At 39.6% G+C, this 17,169-nt stretch overlaps 1 protein-coding gene across 10 annotated transcripts in view; it reads right to left on the bottom strand.

Moving 5' to 3' along the window:
* Positions 1-17,169, bottom strand: part of CRACD (capping protein inhibiting regulator of actin dynamics) — a 129,607-nt gene that overhangs the window by 18,855 nt on the left and 93,583 nt on the right. For all 10 annotated transcript variants that reach the window (XM_065836206.2, XM_071807516.1, XM_071807519.1 and 7 more), the window contains one exon: positions 7,640-7,775. In XM_065836206.2, the coding sequence (XP_065692278.2) occupies positions 7,640-7,759 (120 nt within the window). In that variant the 5' untranslated portion in view covers positions 7,760-7,775. The remainder of the gene's footprint in view (positions 1-7,639; positions 7,776-17,169) is intronic.

Below are 17,169 nucleotides of genomic sequence, written 5' to 3'. Positions count from 1 at the left end.
AATAGCAGCGGATGGACTTCTGAAAGGATCCAGGTCAGATCAGTCTTGTTTGCTATCATTGCCCAGTGGACTAAATATAAAGTTTATCCGTATTACCCCAAACATTACCAGATTTCTGTATTGACGTATTAAGATAAAAAGTACATGCAGAGACTCCTCATAATCAGGTTATTAAACTAGAATATTTTTTCCTCAGTCTCCTCACTGAGGTACACGTTATTTATGCCCATTTGGATTTTGGCAGAAAGTAATCATCAAATTCATGTAGTACATCATTTTGACATAGTGGGCAATTTTGAATGGCTGTTTTGTTCCCATCTAGATTAACTGGCAGTGCACCCATAGTCGACAGGCGAGGGTTTCTTCAAGTCATCCCAAGCTTTCATCTTGAAGAAGAAATTCTAGTAGCCCTCACATTCCTACCAGGACAGAAGGCTCTTTTCTGTATTATTCATTTATTGAATTTTTTTAAACAAACTTAGCTTAAATGAACGCTACTAATAGTGTTCCATTGGCCAAATTCTTTCAGTGCATTCTAATCTCCAAAGCTGATGCTGAATATCAAATGTCAAAATCTCAAACAGCTTATTGTTACCAATGAGCAAATGTATTTTTATTACTTTCAAAGAGCAATGTAAAACTTGTTCCTTGTTCTTTTTTTTTTTTTTTAAATTGTGCTTATACTGTAACTACAATGCAATTATCCTCTCTCAAAAGAATTCATACAGACACATTCTCTACCTGGTCAGTCATAAAACCCCTAAAAATACATCATCCCTGAAAGAAAAGAAAAAAATTACAACTCTTATTCGGAAGAACACATACAGTCCAACCCAGATACATCTATTTAAGCTGCAAGACCATTGAGAAGAGGCCATATTCCCAGAAAAAGAGCATCTGCTTTAAATTTTTCGAAAGTTTCCATTAGACATACATTTCTGAACACAAAACTACAAATCCTCTGTACTTGCAGATTCCCTGTGCTGACAGCATGTAGATGATGGTTGCCTAAGGAGGATTGTTTGCCACTCCAGTCATTGGCAGTTGCAGGCAAGACATTTTATTCTTCTGGCATTGCACAGTCATGCGCAGGGTGTTTAAATACCCTTCTGGAAATCTCCATAGATGCATATTGGTCTCAGTTAAATGAACCTGGTCTCTTTTGGTTTGTACAAGTAGGCTTGTAATTTAGCAGCCAGAAAACACACTCCTGCTCCAAAATGCAGCTGTCAGCTGGAAGCAGAAGGAAAGAGATGAATGTTTCCCACCTGCACCTTCCACTTCCAGCCTTATCAACTCCAGTGGGCTTTCCCAGGCCCTCAGCTTGCAGCCTGCAGATGAGTATTTTCCCTAGGACTCACAAACCATTCTCAGCACCAAAACAGTACAGCTACCATATGTGCTAACAACACCGTGAAACAGCAGCTGGAGGGACCACACGCACAGGGGAGCTTTGGAATGGGATCATCCACCTGTGCTCCAGACCAGCTTTACCTCATCCTGGAATTTTTTTTACTATGTGATACAAGAGGTGCATGAGAGTTTGCCTATTCTTACCCAGCCTGGGTGGTTACTGGCATGGTGCCATTCAGTGTGAAGGCAAGAGCTGCACATATAATAAAGACAAAGAAATACTGGGAACTGAGCAAAAAACTAAAAGTTTGCACTCATCTAATTTTTAAAATCTTCCTCAGTAACTGGACCATGACACAGGCAGACTTTTACTTCCTGCCAAATTTAATGCTAAAAGGTGATACTGTTTAACTGACATCTCTACGCCAGCTTATCATTAATAACTTCAGAAATAAAACTCCTGAGTTAAATTGCTATGCATTGGTTGGCACCTGCAACAAATTAAAACGCTTTGACTTTCAAAGCACTCTTTGTATTTGCATGGGAAATGCCACAGAACAAACTTTCCATATGAACCGGCAGAGAGCCCAGATCAGTCTGTACATCTCCTCTTTCACTGCAGTTTGGCTCCTCTTCTGTGTCCATGTCTGCCTGCATGCACGTTGGATTCAGCCCCCTGAAACCACATCATTCTTATGCCTATATGCATGAAGTGAATCCAAAACCAGGTCCCCTGAGCTGCTTATTCTATTCAGTTAAAAATCATTCAGAGTGTACTATTTCAACTGATCCCATTCAAACAAGTCTTAAAAGAAATGCTGGTCATATTTTGCCTTCAACTCAAATACCTATTTTTAATGTCTCTTTGCAATGCTCAGATACAGAAATAAATGAAATTATGGTTTTTAGTTATATACGATTGTGAAATATTGACTTAATACTACATGACCTAAGAAGAGCCATACTGTTGAAATGCCACATGGTCCTGTACAGTATCTCACAGTGACCCAAGAATCAAGTACCTTGAGAATATATATATAACAGGGCCAGCCCATACTGAGATTTTCTTTGTAAACGCTCCACAGATTTGTGGCATTTGAAGACTTTTGGAGTCAATAGCCACCTGGGAACTTTTATGAGTTTGTTTCATTGCTCTTTGAACTTTTACAAATATTTCACAAATAACAGTGCTCTATGACAAGGAGTGCTACAGTCCAACTATGTATAAAGAAAGATTTGTTTTGGTTTGAAAGTGTTACTAGTTTCAGCTGATGCTAATGTGTTCTCATGCTGTGAAAGACTGAATAATTTTCCTCTATTCATTTTCTCAATTCCACTCATGATTTCATGCATCTCTATCATATTGTCTCTCTTTTGGTTTCATTTTTTGGCTAAAAAATAGTTTACCTAATTGTTCTTTCTATGGAAGTAAGTCTACTTCTTTATTCAAACAGGAAAATCTGCATCATATATAAACAAGCAGAACACTTCACATAAGCTTTTTTTTTTTTTTTTAATCAAAGAGAGAGAAAAGGAGGAAAATAAGAGGTATTACCACAGGTATTTTGGATATAAGATGCAGGGATGCAGAGATGGAACTACTCCACTCTCCACTGCTGGAGCAACATGTAGCTTGGAGCATTACATTTCAAGAAAGGGTTTTAGGAGGGTCCAAAACAGAAGAATGGTGAAGAAGCAGACTCTATATGGATCTCTAGAGATACGTACTTGCACCAAATCCGATGCAAATGAAGATTTTGGTATACAGTGGCAATGCACCATGTACAGATCCTCACATGTTAAGAGCAAGAGTTTCTGGAGAAGCCTGAAGATACTTACAGGATCTGTGGCATTTGTCCCCAGAGTCTGTCCTTGCAGAGTACCAAAAGCAAAGTGGATGCAAGTAAGGAAAACAGAAGCTCATTTCCAGGGCTTAATGTGATCATAGTAAAAAATGGGATCTGCCCCAGGAATGCTAGAATGATTTAGAAAAAATTACAAATTCAGTTTATAAAGTGAAAATTATTGTCAAATATGAAGGTTGCAATGGCACCAGATAATATTGACAAAAAAGAAACGAATTGTAAGAAATACAAAGCTGGGCAATCATGCAGTGAAAATTCACTCCCAATTCTATAAAATGCAGAGCATCAAGTTAAAAGGTAATAGCTTTGAGGTTTACCAAATGACTTGGTAGCCTTGGTGAGATTTGGGCAATATCAAACAGAAACAACAATGAGAATTGCTGGTAGAATACAGATCTGCAATGCACAGTAGGGGAAGCATCGGCTTGATTGTTAGCTAAGATGTGCTAATGACTGAAAGAAGTGGGATCCAAAACTGAACAGCCATTAGGTCTGACGAAGAAAACGATTGGGGACATTCATCATTACAAAGCCAGTGAAATATGAATTTAAAAAGTTGTCCTTTAGAATTTGACTGAGAAGTCTGGATGCCCAAGACATGTTTTATCATAACTAATATCTGTGTGATAAATGGAGGTTTTACAGATTTACAGAGCAGAGGGTTTGTTTTAAACCGTATGGCCACACGAAACAGTAGAGATGTAGCCCAGTAGTTTCCAAATGCAATAAGCCATATGGCATAGTCAACCTTTAATATTTCTTGCAGCTGACTGCCACAGCTGACGGATGCCAGGTGACCAGAGAAGGCAAGAGGCAGAGAACAAGGTGTCTAGAGGCAGCAGCAGTGCCACACAGCAGTGTTGTCACAGAAAAAGGGAGATAATGGCTAAGACACATCAAGATACTAATTCTCAAAACAAGTTTCGATTTTACCTGGTACAGTTTTTGTGAGTCTGAAATAAAAACTATCTTCTGTTCGTTTGGTGACTGTTTCTGGAAAATATCAGTAGTCGGAAAAGCCACATCTGCAAAATGTGAGGAAGTGGATCCAACACACTTCGGCACAAGAAAAAACCAAACACTGACTTATGAAAGGGAATGATGTGAAAACAAGCCCCCAGAGTTTCTTTTAGGTTTGTTCTGACACACTAATAGATTTAGATTTTAAACATTCCTCATGTCTCATTCACAGTCTTGTATGAGAAGTACAACACCAGATCCCCAGAAACTGAAGGATTTCAGCATTAGAAGGAGCAGTGCCTAGGTATCATCTCTTTGTGAAAGCAGGTTCAGGCTGGATTTCTACGCTGTTTTTTAAAAACTAGGTGATGATAAATCTCAACAGATCCAAAGGACAAGGAAAAAACTACTTTTACACCAGCAGATGGCTTGAGCCGGCACAAAATAACTTTGGGACACACAAAGGCTATGGGAGGTTAACAAGAAGGCTTTTCTCCGCCTGACTTCTAGCACACACTAAATCCTTTGAACGTGACCAAATCCATTTACAGAAAGCCAGATAAGATGAATGCTGCCAATCTGAAAATCAATAAAAAGAAATGAGAGCTATTAAAGAAAGAACTAATTTACCTTGTACACATAATCAGAAAGAGAGAATTCCTACAATAAGCAGCTGAAACAGTGCATAGGCTGGCCAGCTGCCCAGGTGGCTACAGAGTTTTGCACCATTACACAGTATTTGTTGTGGGTTCATCAACACTCTAAAGTCAGCAGAAATGCAAGGGGAGAAGGAGGAAATGCTTTGATGGTCAGCAGAATGAGGTCCAGCAACAGTAGTACTAAATGGTTTGCATTTCTATTCTGATTTCAAAACCCTTTTCACCATGCTATCAGTTGGGCTTCTAAGCATGGTGCCCCTTCCAAAAAACATGTAATTTTTCCAGGAATGTTCACTGTACCATCCCTAAAAAAAGTCCTGGAAGAGGTCAAAATCTGTAGAGCTTTTGGTCCCTATTTGGAATACAGCAAGTTCAGAGCCAGCACAGCGCACTGTATCCTGGCAACACTCTTTATGGGAAAGCATCTTGCCAGGCAAATGGAAACTGGAAGTGCTGTGCTTCCACCGTGACAGGCAAGCCTGGGCAAAACCACGGTTGTGTTGGTGGTGTAGCAATGGCTTTACTGGGAGCTGGTCACAGAACTGGTTTTAAGGAGTGGAATGCACTTCAGAAGAGATTACTGTCTCCTGTTCCACCACTTGAAGAAATAACATTCCAAGCAGGAGTGAGGTTGAAGAAAGGGACTTCAAAGTAGGTGCAAGCTTCTGATACTGGTGACCAGGTATCAGTGTTTTCTGCGATTGAAAAATCATGCAGCAAACACAGTCTCCTTTCAGAATACATTAGAAAAAAAAGGATGGGGTCTGAAGTGGGAAGTGCATAAAACCTTCAGACAGGAATGATACTCCAAATAACTGGTCAGATCTAGGGCTCAAGTCTAAGGTAAATCTAAAAACATGCAGTGGATTTTGGCATGATCCTATCCTAAAACTCAGAGAACAGTTGCAGAAATCACGGCTAGGGAAATGGGAAGAGTCGTGCTGGGCAGCAAGTTTTGCAGATACAAAAGGTGGCCCTTGGAGTTGTTATAAAGAGCCTTTCCCTGGGGTTATGAAAAAAATAATTGGACATTTAGATGAATATTTGAGTTCTGTGTAAACACGTAAATAGTTGAATGTGTCATTTATAATCTTTTATTCTTATTACAAAGTATTTATTATGGATTTCCTTCCCAGTTGAATGGATTGCTCTAGATATCACCATCAGCAGCAGAGTGGTAAAAACTGAATTAGGGGTGTTGTTACAGGCTGGGTTGCAGCTATATTAAAATGAGAAAAATGATCTACTGTCCTTTAAAGAAAAAGGTAAGCACACTTTGTACATCAAGCAGTTGTAACAACATTTCACCTTAAAATACGTGCAAGTAACCACACCAAAAAAAAGCCTCATGCAAAGTTCACATGAGCAAGAGCATATCACTACTATTTATTTTATGACTTTTAAGAACAGTTATTTTTGTTTTGATTTTCCCAAGTTACCATTTACTTAGTGAAGGTGGTTTTTAGCAACTGCAACTGTACGTTTTTTCATGTCTCTGAGTTTAGTGAAGGCAATAATTTCCATCGGAAATTTTCAGGTGAGTTTGGAAATGGGAGAAGCCGTTCCTACGAAGTAAAAGGGCATTTAGAAAAAGAGCTAATGTACTGAAGCCAAGACAAGAGATCCAACAGATAGGGAGGGTGCAGCTCCCTGCAGAAGTCAGTGAGCTTTGAATCCAAAGGACACTCAAGCATTCTGCAAGACAGGTCCAACTGCTTCACATCTTTGCCCAGAGTCAGCAGTCATTTAAAATACAATGGTTTCTAGCCTGGAAAGTAGCATGCACTGAATCTACCTGACCCAGGGAAATTTAAGCTGAAAAAACAGCACAGAGAAATTGGAGCTGTCTTAGTGGGTTTCGACTTCAAAGTTCATCCTCAGTCAGCACAACCAATGCCATTCAGGTGCTCTGTCTGCTGACAGCACCGGGCTGGAAGAGGAACAATTTCATCCCAAAGGTCTGCTCTGTCTACCGTGTGTGATCTCTCACCAAAAGAGACGGACTGTGGGTAGACTTTGGATGTAGAGGAAATCAATGGTATTTTACTAGCCAGGTACAGGTTAATGGCACCTACACAGCACTAAAAATTTATCAGCATTTTGACAGGACATGCCAGCATCCTGAGCAATAAACTGAAACGTGCTTCTGAAGGACAGCTCTTTCAAGGTCTAGAAAGGCAAAGAGCTGGGAAGCTTACAGGTGTACATGAAGGGAAGCAAAAAGTTAGTTAGAGCACTAATGGGACAGAGTTCTGGAGGAGAATGCAGGTCATATAAAGCTCTTTAGAAGCAAATACCCAAATGTATTGTTTACATAGTTACTTTTGTGCTGTTTGCTTTGGAGAGATAAACATATCCACCTTTCATGAGAACCATTGAAAGAGCAGGGAGAAAGAGGAAAAAAATGTAATACATAAAAAAGGATAATTAAATCAGTTCAGCAAAGAACTCTCACTCTGCATGCCATTCGCTGCCGTCAACAACACCCTCATTTTTTCACTCAGTACCACATCTGTAGGTCTCAGGCATACGGATTAGAACATGCAAAAAACATGAGTTCATTTAAATGAGTTACACAAGACGCAGACATTTCTGCAGATTTGCCCACAACATCACTGCCATACCTTTCAAGACCAAAACCCAGACCTTCTGCAGATTAACAGAATTATTTACATGGGTTTTGGCCAGACAACTTATGTGGCTGAGAAACTGCCTCAAGGTTGTCCTTTATCCACCTTTCACACATTCTGGAGATCATTTTCCAACATGTTTTAAATATTTTTCCCCCTTACAGTTTCTTACCTGAAGAGTTTTGACTTTTCCTAAAACGTTCTCCTGTGACATTGCTTGGATGGCCTGTTCACTCTCTGTTCTCCCATCAGGTATAAAAATACTGTCATGGGAAAAAGCTCGACTGCCCATAGAATAATGGGAGGACCTGGAAAAAAAAAACAGTTAAAAAAGCAAATAAAAACAGCAATTAATTCATGAAAGTGACCCTTCGTGTCATAGCTACTCTGCTGCATAGATTTTCCCACCCACTTGCCTTCTACATAAAAGCTTTGAACGTTCTCAGAAGAGAGGTATCCAAACATTTACTGTTATTGAAAGTTTAAGGGAGGTACATGATTCCTTCACATAGAGTTTTCCTCCTTGAGAAGACACAGAGGGGGGTGTTTTTAATAGGCATGTTGAGAAGTTCAATCCATTTTCCTTAGAATTCTCAAGTCTAAATGTTACTTTTACGACACTGGGTAGACAATGATAGTGCATACATTGCCACACTGTATCTTTAAGAAAGCCCACGTTGCTGCTTAGTCACGCCAAGGCACAAATGCAAGACAGCAGGTCCCAAGCAAAGGTAGCTCCATAGCACAAAACAAGGTAATATACTCTAATAACCTATTTCTAAAGACCTACCTCATTTAGCTGATTACTTAGCTGTTCCTGTCACCACCAGTATGATCATGCTAACAATAAAATGTTATCATCAAACCCTCAAACTGATATGAAGCTTATTAAACCATCCCATGTGGGTTTGAGTAGCAACAAACAGCGAGAGATGCCCGTGTGTTACTGGTAAACCAGGTACCGATGCCAAGGAGGAGAGTGTGTCACGAATGACCTAGGTATATGACTACTCTATACCCATGGGCAAAGGGATTAAACAAAAAGTGGTTTAATTTACTGGTGATTTTAAAGGCTCGTCAAGAAAACTGATTTTGTTTGTTTGTTTGTTTGTTTTAAAGGGTTTGTGGGTTGTTACTCTGGGACTTGTGGGGCATTCTGGAGGAAGATGTTTGAGATTGAAAGTCATGTTTTGTCTAGCCTAGAGTATTTTATGGGGAGCAGAAAGCCCGTCAAATACAAACATGACAAAAGCCATGGGAGAAGAAAATTAAACAACTGAGAGGTCTTAAATCTCTCCTTTTAATGACTTACTAGCAATTCTCTAGAATCCATTTACAGCTTCAGTAAACAAAAAATCTGGAGTAAAGAAAATTTTTTATCCCAATCTAATTAACACAACTTTCTATGTGTGATAAAAACATCGTAAAAAAATACTTCAGCAAAACCAAATAAGATGATACTTCTTGAGAGAGGGTTAAGTAAAACAAGTAAAATTAAAGCCTCGCATATTTAAGAAAAATCAGTACATTATCTTCTTCTCCCTTTTAAAATGTGCTAATTGTTTATAAAATGCTCAAAATAATTCCATTCATACTTTGAAAAAAAAGTATTTGAAATGCATTTGTTACATTTAATTTCATTTTTTACCTGGAATACAATCTTTTTAAGTAAAAATTATAATCTTTTCTTACCAAGAAAGAATGTTATATATGGTTACATCAGCCTTTTATAACAGATTAAATTATTTCTTACAGGTCATCTGAAAATAATAGAAAAAAAGCCTCCCACCACCTCACTCGTTTATACATAAATAGATTTGCACTCACAAAATAAATCATCCAAGCTTTTGGGGAGAGCACACACAGCTCCCTATATCATTCCATCCTTCATGCAAGCACAGATTAACTGAAAAACTATTTTTTGCCCCACATTAATATTTGAACAACGTGCTTTATTTGAAACTAACCAGCAGACAATCAAGCAAAGAGCTGGTCAATATTTCATAGCATTTTTAGTCATCAAAGAGGGGGGACATTTAACTGATGTTATACTCTATTTTGGCTTTATTTTTTAAATAAAAAACACAACTTAATTGCCTTTGGCTGCTAAAGGTAATACACCTTCTTTTAGAAACCTATTATTAGAGAAACCATAAAAGTATATTTTTGAACTCTCTTCCAAAAAGGTTTCTACAGCGAATCATCATGACTCAGCCTGTACACAGAGCTGTGGTGAAATTCCATGGCATGGGAATATATGTACCTTCCTTGGCCGTCTAGGAATCAGCCCATGAAACACTGTTTGAGAAATGCTCCTTAAAAGGAGACAAATTCCTAGCAGGGCTGGCTTGCAAAATGAGTGATTTGACATGAAGCTGAGTGAAAGTTGGCTTTTCCAAACAGCCATGTAGGTCTGTTTGAACCAGCACTGCATGCAACAGGGAGGGGAAAAAAAGTCTGTATTCACAACCAAAACTGAGGGGAATATGCAAAGTTTGACAAACTAGCCCAGCCTTCATTTGTGTGGTTCAATGTGTGAAGAAACTGCTGCAGTTGGAGAAGGCAAGGCCAGTGCTTTCAGTTTAGGCCCTTGATCATTACAAGAAGCAGATGAATGATAATGGCATCACACATTTTTGTTTCATAGAATGGAGGCCAAACATATTTGAAAGGTTTTGTCTGGTTTGTTTTCATCTAACTTGCTACCAAAACAAATGTACTCCAAATTGTCAGAACATGTGAAACATTTATATGAAATGCTGCAGTGAATTAACCCAAGACCCATCTTTTCTGTATCCCTTCAAAATGCTTTGCAGAGGTACTGGGTGTTTCATAACTGGGTGACTGAGCAATTTTGCTAGCCAAATTCAATAACCAGTAAAAATATTTCAAGAATTTTGCTTAAATGTCTACGTAAGCTAAAGTACATTGAATAAAACATATTCACACATTGTAGTAACCTAGTTTCTTTTAGTGGTGAGTTTAAATAGCATTTAAGGTGATTTCCAGGCTACTTGAGCTTTCTGAAAGGTCTCTCATTTTACTCAGTTGGAGCCCACGATCCTTTCATATCTTCCCAGCTGTGAGTTTGACAGATAATATCATAAAGGTCCTTTTCCACCCCTTTATTCACTCCCCTCATGTTCTACTTTCAGAAAGACTGAATTTCTTTTAAGTTACAATACAGTATGAATAATTGAGTTTCCTTCACTGCTACCACCTCTGAAGAAGCCTTTATACGATAACATCCTCACAAACCACATCTGCATACCATGCTTCAGAAAGTCCTCCCCTCTATTAAAAAGCATGTGGACACAAGGAATAGCTTTCGATATATTCATGGCGTGTCAGACACCTGGGCTATCGCTGTAGCCCTGGTTGAAGGTATTACAGTTTCAGACCAGCATATCACTTCCAAGAGATATGGAAAAACGGTGGCATCAGTTTGTGAGCACATCTGTTGATAATACCAATGATGACACTTCTGAGGCTGTTTGTGCTGAAAATAATTGAATCATCATCTGACTCACTTCCAGAAACCTGACTGCATTAAATGAATTATGGATGTGCTATACCAAAATACAAAGCACTTTTAGCAAATCCTTAAAGATGTTCTCTCTGAAGATGTGTTGCAACCCAATCATGATGTTCCAGTTTCAGTTTCAATACACAAATATTCAGAATGAATTTTCTCATTTGTGAAGCAAAGTTAAATTCCATTCATTCTCAGAGTTTTCTTTGCCACACCTGTGTCCCTTTTCAGATTCCTGAAGACGGGTCTGAATACTTGGTTTCTCAGCAAAACTAAGACCATACTTTTCACTTTCTTTTATTAGGATGAAATTTTTAAGAACTACTATATTTTTGAGGATGTATGAGGGATTCTTTTATATAGATGGGCTTTGACACAACGGGAGTGCACCAGGATATGTCTTTTTATCTTGAGGGAACACCAAGAACATAAAAGTACAGCAAAGCCAACCATCCCACAGTATTTTTTACAAATAATGAATCCAGTAGTGGCAAACAGGTGGGAAATAATGCAAGGCACGGTGTACAAGGATCACACCATCTCTTCACCATGGACAAGACGTGGACTCCTAGCCCAGGTTTAACTGCATTTAGCTATGAAAAGCATTGCCTCAAATAGATCTCATCCCTTACTAGCTTTATTCTACACAAAATAAGTACATGTCTCAGATTCTTTGTTTAACTCAGTGCTGATCATTCCCCTGGAAAGGAAGAGGACCTTCTGTTGTATTTCAGGCTTTTGGAAGAATCCCCGCAAACCACAGGTAAAACAAATTATATAGATATTGTGTCATAGATCTATTGTATTTATGTATGAATTTGGCTTGCAAAAATCTCTGTGCAGTAACCCCTCTTTCCATTACTCACCCTTGCTGAGGTGTCTGTGTGTGCTAAGAAACTAGGAAATGTGAAACAAATCCCTCACAGCAGAGTGGAACAACCCTGAACCTACAAGAAAAGTCCTGCTCATTCTCATGAAGATCAGCAAACTGAGAGAGATTTCTCTTTGGATCCCCATCAGCCATCCATTGCTACGCATTGTACCTTTTTAGGATTAGCTACTCCAAGTCCAGGTTGTGTGAGGTATCACCCTTTCTCCCTTTATCCTCCTTCCTATGTGTTCCCATCACCTTTTTCTGCCTGTTTAGTGTTCATAGTTTACCTGAGTGAACTCAGAGAGCTGTTCTGGCTGAATAACTAATGAAAAAAAAAAACCCACAAAACCTATATATGTATACACATATATGAAAAACCAAAACCAACACAAACAAAAAACCCACACAACTTACTGGTTTGGCTGAGCAAAACAGTGGCACAAGCTCCCATGCTAGCTGCATGTCCAGAGGGCTGCTGGAAAGAATCAGACATCTGCAGTCTGGACTTCAATCACCTCATTCTGCTGTGGGACTGCACCCTGAAGTGCATCAGAATATGTGCAGGGGTAATACTGCACAGAACACGAGTCCAAGTTTACCTTGATAATGGTGGCTATTATGTTTTAGACCCCATTTTCATCCAGAGCTATTTCTCCTCTCAAAGGCAAAGGTGTGGTCCTTAAAAGGGGGATATTTTGCCAGCAGAGACCACTGAGGTCTCAGCTCTTGCATAATCCCATATGGGTGCATTACTGCAGTACAGAAAGCTTGCACCACCAATTGCCTCTTCGATGTGTCATAAATGTTCCGCCCACTCCGATATTAAAGAGTTAGAAATAGAAACTGGAAAATAAAGGGAAAGAATGAGTTGTTCTGTTCTTTCGTGTTTGTAGAGACTGACTCCAGAAAAAACCCAGTCTCATGACTTTCACTCTTTCAGAGTTCCATTAGAAAACAACTCTGTAATCATTAGAAATCAGAGACAACTTCTTAACATAAAGCCACTTTTATGATTAAAAAATTCACAAAGCATGTAAAGCAAGAACAAATTTGTTTCAGCCAGGTATTGACCCTCAGTATAATTGCTTCAAAGATATCTGAGAGTCGCCTTCCAGAACAGTGCCCCAGGGAAATGACAAGTGCAGTGATAGGCTGCCTTTACAAAATGTTTTGTTTTAAAAAAGAAATCCGATTCTAACTCTTTGCATATCCCATGAAAGTCCCCAGGGCAGCTAGAGAAGAAAAACATAAATTGCATTTTCTAGTCATTCCAGAGATGCATTAATACTGTAATAGAGGAAAATGGATTGTAATTCTGAGCTGTATTTTAGTGTCCTCTCTTTCATCTGTCATGCTAGACTGTGAGTTTTAGTCATGCCTAGATTGGGAATGTTGTGCATACTGCAACATAACTCCGAGTTACAACAGCGCTTAGACAGCACGTTGCTTCATTGCATTAACAAACCCATAAACATGGTCCTTACAAGCTGAGGCAAAAGGGACATTTTTTTTCAGCAGAGTAGTTGGAGGGTTCTTTTCCATAAAGTAAATTTAGGGATAATTTCTGTGCTCAAACTAAAGATATAACTGTATTGCCTTCAGGAACTGCAGAATCCCAGGGCACTAACTCTGGGAAAACCGCACAGTCCCATTGTTATGACCCACCAGAGTCCCACTGATGCCAATGACCCATTTTGCAGCCTCTGTGTTAGCAACTCTGCTCATTTCAAAAAACATTATTCAGCATTGTCTTATACAAAGCTCCAGTTTGATGCCATTGGGAGATCTGCAACCTATGAACTTACCATTAATTAATATTTTTTTTTTTTAAAGTAGGGATCAAGCCTGGTCTTGAGTAGTTGATGTGTCTTCAATGCATGTTAATAATCTAACCAAAATCATGATTGTTGAGGGCTTAGAAATTCATCATGGGAGGTGTCAGGCTCCTGAGTGCAACAAAGAAGCCTTAATGACCTTGATCAGCCTCACCTGGGACCTCCACCAACACTCATGGGTCCAGTAGCTCTATCTAAGGTCACAGTTGAGGCTTTGGTCCCTGTCTGAGGTGTGCTGGAGTAGAGGAGTTCTCCAGCTCTGCCACAACTGTGACTGGCCATGAAGTCCTCTGATCCAGACCTCAATTTGCAGATGATTTTCTGGCTTGCCCTTGGCCCTGCCTTCTCAAATGTGAACCTGCACAGTGATCAATGGATCTGACCCTGACCTACAGACTGACTTCCTGGCTCAGCTTCAGACCTGTCTTATCATCCAGATATGGCCTTATCTGTTCTCCTGGTTGGACCTGGCCACCATCCCAGGATCTGTCCTGCCTGCCTTGCTTAGATACTGTGGGACTGGGCTCCCTACCCTGCTGTGGGATCCCCCTTGCTGTCTCACCCACCTTCCCCAAGGGAGCAGCCTTGCCCTTGCTGCTTTGTGGCAGGAAGGTAGTTGCGTGGGACTAGATAGTTACTGACACATGAATTTTATGTAATTATTCTTCAAATCCTCCAACCTCAGAATGTCTCAGTATGCAGAGTAAAGAAAGGGATCACTCTGTTCTCAGGAATTCTGCAAGTGAATCACTGAGACAGCTTGAGGACCGTGGACAAGTCGCCAGTTGTTACAGAAATTTGCAGACTACTGGAAGGAGCAGGGCTCTAACTGGTCCAACTTTCACACACGACCTGGCAATCCACTGTGTGTGACACTGTTCTATCAAACAGCAGCATATGTTTATGCAAAATTTGCTCTAAAATATGGCAAAAATGTAGAGAAAAGGAAATGAAAAGTCTAAGTTAGCCTTGGCAGGAATAAGTGCTATATAGTGATTGCACTTAGCTCATAAGGAAGGAGAAGAAGGGGAAATAAGACAGCATGTTATAATACAGGAGAAAACTCTGGTTCAGGAGCCCAGCCCTAAACCTCACCAGCTGCAGAAAAAGCAGTTGCCATGCAGAATCTGCAAGGAAATAAAGTATATAATGGTTAGAAGGGGGAATGCAATGACAACATCTGAAAGGAGGACAAGTGGACAGCAGGGCAGCCTAACCTATCAGGGAGATTAAAGCAAGACAGTGTTTGTGATGGAAAAAGTGAAGACCAGAGTTTAAAAAAAATAGTTCAGGGATTACTAAGGTGAAAATGAAGCTAGCCATGATCAGAGTTGAAGATGAAAGACAGGAGAAAAGAAGTTGAAGTGGGACCTGGTATAAAATGTTGATGGCTGTTGTAGAAAGAAAGCCTACTGAAGAGTTCTCAGGATCATATACAGACTACAGTGTACATGAGGCGCCTTTGCACTCAAGTAGCAGCTGAAAAAAAAAAAATAAATGGCAAGTTTATGGCATTTGGTGCTAATTTCTAGTAAATGATAAAACGGCAAGAAGTGCCGAAAAATCCTAGCTCACATACCTGAGAACAAGAAGGCAAGAGCTGAGTTGTCACAAAATTGTAAGATTAACAAAAAGACTGAGCACAATGTTAGTCTTACATCCTATCAAGAGACCTGGGACTGTTTCAGGAAAGCTTTCCCCACCCCTCCATCCTGACCACATGCCACTCAGTACACGTGAGAAATAACCACTTTCACGGTGGTTGTCGCTACTATTCCTGAGCTGCTCAGCTGCAATATGAATTACAGAAAAGGTGAAACAACCTTTTACCAACACCTATAAAAGGATCCATGCAAATGAAGAACAGCAAAGCTGCTCTTTGTCACAACTTTTTCTGTCCTGAAACACCCCTTTGTTCCTGCAATACACCCCCATAACCCAGAAATAAGAAATTTGTTCAACACGGATCCATGTCAGTTGACACAGGTGAGGAAACTACCAGCACACTTTGTTTCTAAAAGCTTTACAATGTTCACATGTTGCTTTGCGCTGCTTGGGCTTACTGAAATTAGAGTTCCAGTAAGACAAAGGTTCCAGGAGAAGGTGGACACCAAGCACCACTGCACCAAGGCACTCCCCTTGGAGTCAGGAAGGCACTAAAAGTGATGCAATTACAAAATGAGGAGACTGACACAAGCCAAGTAAAGAAATCAGGCTGATAAGAAAAAACAAAAATACCGAATGTATGAAAATTGGATGCAACAGAGGGAAGATATCTTGTAGTAGTGGCTGAAATTGTCCAAGGAGTCAAGACATTCCCCTGGACCCAAAACACAAAACTCCACGACTCTCTATGTTTGGTTGTTTTTGTGTTTAATCAACACCTTCAATTAACAGAAATTTATGAATGTATAGGTATACTACCAGCTAATAAACCAACACATCAAATAAAGTTCTCTTATTCTTCCTATTTTAACAAAGCAGATTCTTGCAAGTTATCATCACTTTTAGGTTGTTGGGTTTCCCTCCTCCCCACTCTCAAATTTAGAAACTGAACAGCTGAACTGGTGGTGAATCATTTTCATGAGCTGAGATCTAATAGTCACGCAGAAAAAACAGTACACAGACATCAGAAGCTTATAGACGCGTATATGCTAGGCTTAAGAGTTTGAGTTAGAGATAAAAACAAGGCTTCACTTAATGAAGATTTGAAAATATCATGAGCTGCTTTGGGAAATTTTGGGGAAGATTGTATGTCAAAAACTACTTTGATGTGTCTGCTTTGTAAAAGTCCACCTAAATGAGATGCTGAAAACAGACTGTACCTTGGGATCAAACCTTTAGTGAAATCCCTGAGGTGGCCTGGAGCAAGAATGTGGATCTTCGTGTCCTGCTGTTGACTGTCCTCTGCACCAAATTGGATGTTTACAGGTAGTCCAGGAATGCTAGGAAAAGACAGCCATAACATCTCTCCTACTCTTTTCACTATCCCTCACCAAAATAACATGGGAGACACCCTTCACATGAAGTGTTTGCCCACTGAGGTGAATCTGAGCTGCAAAGCAAAGATGCCATCAGAGCAGGGGCTGACATTGCTCAAGAGGCAACGTGAAGTCCAGAAGGGAAGAGACAGAGCAGTTTCTCCTGATTGCCTTTTTTTTTTTTTTTCCTTACTTAATCTATCTCCATATATTCTTTCAAGGTACATGTCAGGTAATTACCTGAGCCATAATAAAAGAGTCACTTGAGAGATGAGGAAAATATAATTATATTCATTTTTCAGACCAGTCTCTATGACGACGAAAGCGAATGCCATTGATCAGCAGTTAGTAACCAAGGCCACATTTGATGCAGATGAGTTGTTCTCATTCACATGAAATGCAAAACGAAAACTAAATATTCAGAAACTAAAATGGAGATACAAGAGATGAGTAATATTGAACAAACTGTATCACCTCCTA

The sequence above is a fragment of the Patagioenas fasciata genome, chromosome 4 (assembly GCF_037038585.1).
Source record: "Patagioenas fasciata isolate bPatFas1 chromosome 4, bPatFas1.hap1, whole genome shotgun sequence".
Lineage (NCBI taxonomy): Eukaryota > Metazoa > Chordata > Aves > Columbiformes > Columbidae > Patagioenas > Patagioenas fasciata.
The sequence above is the reverse complement of the archived record's forward strand: the minus strand, read 5'-3'. Positions and strand labels throughout refer to the sequence as shown.